The sequence below is a fragment of the Gadus macrocephalus genome, chromosome 3, assembly GCF_031168955.1.
Source record: "Gadus macrocephalus chromosome 3, ASM3116895v1".
NCBI lineage: Eukaryota > Metazoa > Chordata > Actinopteri > Gadiformes > Gadidae > Gadus > Gadus macrocephalus.
This window is the reverse complement of record NC_082384.1, coordinates 13,457,983-13,466,723: the sequence shown is the minus strand read 5'-3', so window position 1 is coordinate 13,466,723 and position 8,741 is coordinate 13,457,983. Positions and strand designations below refer to the sequence as shown.

At 44.3% G+C, this 8,741-nt stretch overlaps 1 protein-coding gene across 1 annotated transcript; it reads left to right on the top strand.

Moving 5' to 3' along the window:
* The first annotated feature begins 1,848 nt into the window (after positions 1 to 1,848).
* On the top strand, positions 1,849 to 8,116 carry ftr84 (finTRIM family, member 84). Its single transcript, XM_060047370.1, has 7 exons — positions 1,849 to 3,016; positions 3,303 to 3,398; positions 4,373 to 4,606; positions 4,919 to 5,075; positions 6,257 to 6,313; positions 6,528 to 6,581; positions 6,864 to 8,116. Exons 1-7 carry the CDS (start codon positions 2,414 to 2,416, stop codon positions 7,403 to 7,405), a joined length of 1,743 nt encoding a protein of 580 aa, XP_059903353.1. The 5' UTR covers positions 1,849 to 2,413; the 3' UTR covers positions 7,406 to 8,116.
* The last annotated feature ends 625 nt before the right edge of the window (positions 8,117 to 8,741 follow it).

Here is an 8,741-nt window from a genome sequence, read left to right as displayed (position 1 = left end):
TTACACGTGTTTCTGTGTCTTTATTGTTTGTCCGGGTTGGGGTTCATGCCATGCTTCAAATGTGCACAACTAGGAGTGTGTATGATTGAACACATCTGAAATGTTGGCTCAGTATAAATTAAATATAGATGGGTCCGAAACAGTGCAATATCTAGGTCTACAAAGAAATGTTTAGGTTAGATGTAAAACAATTATTTTCACAATAGGAATTACCATGGTAAAAATAAATTATATTTGTGTCCCTAAAAAAGGCCCACATAAATGAATGTGGCTACACGTTCTAAAAACAAGGGCAGAATGAGCTGGAATGCACATGGGGACATTTCGTGATGAGAAGTAGAATATTTAGGGATTATCTAAAGGGGTGCAATTTACGCTAAAAGGAGGGTCTAATGTGACCGTAAACCACAGGGCATATGGGGTAAGAGTTTAGGGTTTGGTTATAGGGTTAGGAACTCTCTAAACTCTCTAAAGATTTCGTAGGGGAACTTGTAGGAAACAAAATCCCCCCGATATTCCAAATAAGGCAATCGAATTTGAACAAACATGGAGGACCTAATAGATGTGGAACATACTGTTTCTTGACTTCCATCCTGAAAGTAAAGTGTAACCAACACGTAGAATGAATTTTGGATCGAGTTCCAAATTGAATAGTTAAAGTTTAAACATTACCCATTTTGTAAAATCATAATTTAGCCTTTAGGGCTCGGGTCTAATTTGTGGAGTTTGAGGGTGTGGTTTTCGTTTTTTGGGCTAGGTTTCCGAATGTTTTTTTCGTTTTTTTGGGCAGGGTTTCCTACTAGAGTTAGGTTTCAAGGTAAGGTGTTTGCTACTAGGGTTCAATAGGGTTGTGGTTTCCTTTTAATGGATTAAGGGTGAAGTACTTGGTTGAGGATTTCCTATTAGGGCCAGGTTTTGGCTTTTGTTAGTGGTTCTAGGGATTGGTACTAGGGTGAGGTTTGTTATTAGGTTCAGGTTTTAGGGTTTTCTTTGGGTTTAGGGTTTGGTACTAGGGTTAGGGTTCAGGTTTGGTTTTGTTTCTAGGGTTTGTTACTAGGGTGATTGTTTCCTATGAGGGTCAGGTTTATAGGTTTGGTAGAGTTGGGGTTTCCTATTAGGGTAAGGTGTTAGGGATTTGTTTTGTTTGATGAGTTGGGGTTTCCTCTTAGGATCAGGTTTTAGGGTTTGGTTAGGGTTATGGGTTCACATTTCTTTGGGTTGAGTTGTGGGGTTTGGTTACCATTCTAGGTTTAGGGTTAGGGTTTCTATTGGTGGGATTTTCAGGTTTGGTTTTAGCTTCTGGAGTTCTCCAACCCTAACTCTCAACCAAACCGCTCTAAAGTTGAGATTCAAGAGGTATTATTTGAGAGTGACTTGATAGCTCTTGTGAGCTATATCGCTCTTTCACTCTCTCCCTCTTACTTGAATTTAACCCAACTCTAACCCTCAACCCGACATGCTAACCAAACAAGTGTATGGGTGGAGACAACATCCCCTTCCCTTGACCTTTGACCGTACCAAGGTATGTGCCCAGTTACCCACATAGCTGTGTGTTTACACAAGGAGTGACCGTCCAGCAACCCATATAATGGAGTGTTTACAGAGTGTGTGTGTGTGTGTGTGTGTGTGTGTGTGTGTGTGTGTGTGTGTGTGTGTGTGTGTGTGTGTGTGTGTGTGTGTGTGTGTGTGTGTGTGTGTGTGTGTGTGTGTGTGTGTGTGTCCAGGTACCCACATGTGTTGACAGTGTCCTCTGCTTTGTTCCCAGGGGAAACAGTAACGTCCCGACATCACCATGACAACCCATGAGAGTAAGCGCCACAGAGAAACGCAAGCAGAAGTTGATCTGGACCTGTCACAACAATGTCAGTGTCAGCCAAGCGAGAAGAGAGTCGAGGATGCATGATGTCTCAGCCCAGGTGGGACTCGACGATATTTTGGGAACCCAACCAACAATCCCCGGCCCTGGATAATCAAGCGTTGTTCATTAGGCCGCTGGGCAAAAGTTCCTATTTGTCCGAGCACGCACGAACGCACACACGCACGCACGCGGGACATTTATATTCCTGCACGGTAAGCACGCGTCAGCGTGTTATCCAAGTCGGATTCAGTAAAACCTGTTTTTGTGGGAATGAGTGCCTGGTGCTTACAGTAACAACACAGTGTTTGTTGTTAAATACAAGCCCAGCCCGCTCCTCAACATTTCACTTAAAGACTAACCCTCCATTACAGCGGGACACACCTGGAATTTATCCTTTCAATAGAACAGATATGGGAAATACAAAGTATAATAACAGTTGACACTTAGTGAACAATAACTTCTGCAACTAACAGTCACCTATTTTTCTTTTCTTTTTTATTGTCTCCTGTCTTTCGTTTGTTTTTGTTTTTATCTCGCGGGGGGACTTCCTCCACGATGAACGCCATCATGGCTGAGTCCGGCGGCTACCCGATGCCCCCGGCCCCCTACTGCTGCCCGCTGTGTCTGGACGACCCCCGGGACCCGGTCACCCTCCCCTGCGGAGACACCAACTGCTGTCTGGAGTGCGTCAACATCTACTGGGACCAGCTGGACCACGTCGGCGTGTACAGCTGCCCGCAGTGCCGCGCCACCTTCACGCCGCGCCCCGCGCTCCGGCGCCACGTGCCCGAAGTGCAACGCGTTCAGGAGCCACGTCGTAGCCCGCCGGCGATCACGGCGCCCTTCCCGCACATGCAGCGCGACGTGCTCTGCGACTTCTGCGTGGGCCCGCGCAACAAGGCGGTCAAGTCGTGCTTGATGTGCCTGGCGTACTACTGCGAGACGCACGTGAAGCCGCACTACGAGTCCGCCACCTTCAAGCGGCACAAGCTGGTGGACGAGACGGGCCACCTGGACCGGAAGATCTGCCCCCAGCACGAGAAGGGTCTGGAGCTCTTCTGCCGCACCGACCAGATGTGCATCTGCGTGCTGTGCACCGTGCGCGAGCACCGGGGACACAACATCATCTCCGCGGAGGAGGAGCGCGCTGATAAACAGGTGAGCCCGTCCGCGACCAGGACTTCCTGCTGGGAATGTTTGATGTGCAATGGGGTTGCTTGGAATTCAGAGGAACGTAAATCGGAGGGGGAATGTTAAATCCACAAAAAATAAACATAAATATTTTATTGAACACATCTGCCAAATCAGCTCACAAGGGGAATACCGTTATTTCCTTAGCAATTCTGCGATTGGGGATAATTTCTATTTGTTTGTATTATTTATTGATAAATGGACAACAGGAAGTTGTAATTGTGTTTACTCTTCCTATCTTGTGTGCCTGTAGAAAGTTCTGGTGGGCACCCAGTCCGAGGTCCAGTACATCATCCAGGACAGGATGAAGGAGCTGCAGGAACTGCGACACAACGTGGACCGTCTTAAAGTAGACATTTCAACAGCTTATAATACAATACAACAACACATAAATGCACACTCTGTCAACAATGTAGTGTTCATTAATGGTTGACCTCTACTAGAATGATTATGTTACGTAGTGTGTTTATCTACTTTTAATTTTTATACTGTCCTTTACTTCTGCTGTGGGACCCACACATGGTAACACTTAACAATAAGGCTACCAATTAATTCTTACAGTTAAACATGTATTAACATTAGTGTTGGGAGCAGCAAGGGAAGGACAGGACGGGAGCCCAGGTTAGGCAGTTATACCAAGCTATCGTGCCCCTTGCACCGCACGACTGCGAGAGTGGCCTTTATTAACACACACAGAAACACAACACATATCAACAAACCAATTTAACGTCTCAGTGGCGGTGTCGGATCTCCCAACCACACAACTACACCGACACCTAGGCACACCGAAACCATTGCACCCCACACAAGACACAATGTCACTGCCGCAAAGGACCAAGGGCCAATAGTCTAAACCCCCCAGGATCCCTTGCAGCAAACTGAACACGGTGACCACGCCCATGGTCGCTACATTAGTTAATGCAGTTAAAAGCATAAAATAACATTTCATTTAGGCTACAGTTAATCAACAGTTAACTAGTGGTCTAGTCATAATTTACTAATGTTCTTAATTTGTACTAATGTTGTTAATTTGTTGTTACTTTGTACTTGTACTATTATCTACAAATCAATACCTTGGGTTACATGAAAACCATAAGTTAATTATTACTAGCCTATAAGTTAACTGTTTATTAACTGTTAGGTAAACATTAGTTAATGCTTTCTACAGCATTAACAACGTTAATTCATGGTTTATTATTTTACCCTTATTGTAAAGTGATACCATTATGGTATGTGCAAAATGCTCAAGTCAAATATCGAAGTCAAATATGAACAAAATCCACACTTCAAGCTCTCCCTCTTCCTACGGCTCCGGCTCTCCAGAGCTGTGCTCAGCGCGCGCAATCAGACAGCGACAAGAGCTTCCACGAGATGCAGCAGGCGGTGGACCGCTGGCACGGGGAGCTGAAGCAGCTGATCCAGGCCAACATGCAGGCGGCCATGTCCCAGGCAGAGGGCTACGTGGAGCGGCTGGAGCACGAGATCTCAGAGCTGCAGCGCCGCGACGCAGAGCTCCGACTGATCCTGGAGACCGAGGACAACATCCACTTCCTGCAGGTAGGAACAACCAGGCGGGCTAGGTGGGGGGTGAATGCACCAATGCATTCCCAGTGTGTACAGTGCACACACAATAGGCCAACCCAGCCTCTATGTGTTTAATCACCACGTATTGCACCGTCATTCTGATAAAAACAAGATAGTATTGCATAATACAAACCTTCTAGGTATAAAATATAAAAGCTTTAGAATAAACCAAATCTATTAATACCTTTTTGAATATAATTATTTTAGAAATAAATAAATCATCACCAAAATCTTGATAACAGTAAATACTAAAAGCAGCAAATGATGTGAATGGTTGTGGAGCAGAACTTCCAGTCGCTTTGTGTGCGACCGGAGCCCATGGTGCCCAAGGTGCTCATCAACCCCCAGTTCGCCTTCGAGGAGATGAGCAAGACGGCTGCGGACATGAAGGAGCACCTGGACGACATCTGCAAGACGGAGCTCAGCAAGATCTCCAAGACAGGTGGCCGCTCCTAACATTGAAGAGTCTAGGTTCAGGATTCAAGATGTAGATTTTAGATTCTAGACTCAAAATGTAATATTTAAATCCTAGAGTCAAGTTGTTGTATTTATAGTCTATATTCAAGATGTAGTATTTAGCTCAAATTGACCTGATCACTTGAAGGACATCTTAAATCTACATCTTGAATTTACTCAACCATGCCATGGCACAGATTAATTGTTAACACAGCTGCTTTCAGACAAAAATGCAAGTCCTGATATTCTCCTGATGGGCCGTATGTCTGGTAATGATGGGTCAGAATATTCGATTATTGTGTGTGTGAGGGTCGAAATCGATTTTTAACATTTGTAAAAAAAAATCCATTCAAATATAAGGTTTTTTCACAAGCCATAACTTTGTTTACCTGGTAAGGACTGAGGGTTTGTCTAATACCTGGAAAAATCATTACCTTCCTGTAAGGTTCTTTCCCGTAAGGTTCTAGAATACCTTCTTCAACAAGGTATTCTAGTCCGCTCAACTATGAGCCAGAGAGCTAACGTTATGCATTGCACATATTTATAATTCGAAATTCGTCCAAGCCTTTATACAACATACTCTACCGTGTTGTCTGATTGCAGTTTAGTTCGTTTTCCACAATTTACCAGCTCTCGTTTTGAAGACCGAATCACCGCGCCATTCGTTTCAATGTAATTCGCGACGGTCTATACTTCAACATAAAGTGTACACATTTATAATTTGAAATTCGTCCCAGTCTTTATACCACAGATACTTTAGGGTGTATAGCATATCGTGTTTTCTGATTACAGTTTAATGCATTTTTCACAACGGACAATTTGACTGGAAATACTTAGCAGGTTGTTTTTTTGCGTTTAAGATATTAAGTGATTTCTTGCAGATGATCCATGCTGCCTTTGTGAATGTCGACACACATCGAATAATCGATTATTTGTTCATACCACCCACTATTCAACCATGAAAAATGATTAGTTATTCACATCCCTAATGTCTGGACAACATATCCTGACATTTGTACTCTGAAATACTAATGTAAAAATACTATCACCCTTTTATATTCTACAGAGGAAATGTAAAAACATGAGAAAAGACAGAAGTTCAGTGGTTAAAAACAACCAAATTAAATGTTTGTTGCAGTGGTTTAACAGTGTGTATTCTTACTACAGTAAGTGAAACACCTGTGTACATTCTCCTGCCCCGGAACGGAGACAAGCGAAACAAAGGTAAGTCTATCGGCAAGATGAATCATACCCTTATCTATATATATATATATATATATATATATATATATATATACTCATAGTTATATATAAAGTATTTTTACTATATATATGTATTTTGATTAATTATATCACATTTTTATCATTTTTCATGTCACTTTTTTTCTATCCTGCTAAATATGGTAGTGGTTGAAACCGGATGATTCTCTTTGTTCAGTCCCATCCAGGCTGGACCTCCAGGAGCCCAAGAGCAGAGCGGACTTCCTCAGATGTGTGTTTACTTACCATCTTTACTCATTGACAATTCCTTCACTCTCCGTAAATGTGCATTCATCTGCACAAGATAAAAGAATGGCAATACATTTATCAATGAAAATATGAAGCACAAAATAATGGTTAGGCAATAAAGGTAGCAGGAAAAAGGTAGTGCAAAAAAATTGGTGCATAAAATGTGAAAATAAATAGTGCATACATAATTGTAAAGTGGGTCATGATGCTAGCGATATACTGAATTGTAGAGTATAAATAACAACAAACTACATCTATGTGCTAGACACCAGCAAGATGACCTTTGACCCCAACTCGGCCTACAAGGAGCTGGTTCTGTCAGAAGGGAACCAGCGGGTGACCCGGAGGAAGGCGGGTCAGCTCCTCCCGGACCACCCGGACCGCTTCGACGGCTTCTCCCAGGTGCTGTGCCGCGAGGCCCTGTCCGGCTCCCGCTTCTACTGGGAGGCCGAGTGGACCGGGGAGTTCTCCGTGGGCGTGGCCTACAAGACCATCAGCCGCAAGGGCAAGAACTCCCACAGCCTGCTGGGCTACAACGACAGGTCCTGGAGCCTGCTGTGCTCCGACGGGGGCTACTCGGCCTGGCACAACCAGAGGGACCAGGACCTGCCGGCCGCGGCCCGGGCCACGCGGATCGGCGTGTTCCTGGACTACGCGGGCCACAGCCTGGCCTTCTACTCGGTGTCGGACACCATGGTGCTGCTGCACCGGTTCAAGGCCAACTTCTCAGAGCCGTTGTATGCCGGCTTCGGCGTGGGTTCGTCGGTCAGCCTGGTCCATCTGAAGCCCGCCTCGTTACCCTACTGATAATACAAATAATACATTTGATTTTATAACTCATACAATGTGGGCAAGAACATTGAAAACATAATAACTTAATCAAAAACAACGAGACGAGCAGACAAACAAGAGGGGGAGCCAGCACGTTTGAAGAGGTGAGTTCTGAGCGATAGGGTGGGGATAGCATTCCATCTGGTCCCTCCTATGACCAGTGACGGACTGGCATTCGGGCAGATGCCAGAGGGGCCAAGGCCTCTCGTGGGCTGGCCAATCGCGGGGCGGCATGCTTGTCAAGACACTGAACAAACAGACCAGGGGCAGGGAGTAGACAGGAGGAACGTGAGGAACAGTGAGGACAGTCAGTCTTTATGCCTATTAAAGTTAGAGTTCATCACCAATGGGGCTACAAAAGTGAGTATTATTTCCGTGCATGTGAAGTTATATCTGGGTGTTGCGGGCATGCGCGTGTGTACACGTCCCCGTGTGGGCCGCTGGTGGGTGAAAATGCCAGGGCCGTTTTTTAATCCCAGTCCGTCACTGCCTATGACCCAAATATTATATGTATTAATGATATGATGTATTTTATATATATATATATCTGTATGTATGTGTGTGTCATAGCCTCTTATCAGCCACCGCGGGTTAACAACAATGATTATTAAACAAAAAATGTATGTGTTCAGATATTTTTGTAATCGAAATGAAAGGAAATCTAAAAAAATAAATGTGTACAAATTGCTTGTGGGTGTGGTGTGCATGCTACAAAGTTGAATAGAAAACCACACAACGCAGAACAGTTCAAAGTCATTGGTGATTTATTTAGGGGGTATTAACATCCAGGGGGGCTGGTGGGAGAGGTAAACTACTTAAAAGTACAAGCCTTTTAAAGGTACGGACACACACCGGCGGCGCGGCGCGCATTTTACGCGCGTCAAAAGCGCGCCCCTAGCACCAACAGGAGGCGGCGCGACGGCCGCGCTGCAGTATAAAATCAGGAAGTCACCTGTCAATCAACCGCAGCAAAGAGACGGAACGCAATGGGTGCGTAGCCTATTGTAGCCTAGTTTATTTATTTTCCATCTTTTTGGCTGAATAATTTGAAAAATGTATAATCTGCGAAGTGAAAGTATGTTTTCAAGCATCAGATCAACTTAGTTTGTAGGGCACTCTATCGTTTTATTTACTGTCATTTCTTATTTATTTTATATTTTGCCATTATTCATCTACTGCATCAACAATCTCAATAACTGCAGGACCTTCTATTAAGCCTTTTCAGTATATAGTGCAGTCACCTTTTAAGGCCAATTGTTATTGTGTGTATTTATTGTATTGAGCTCCTGGATGGCTTTATTGATCCCCATTG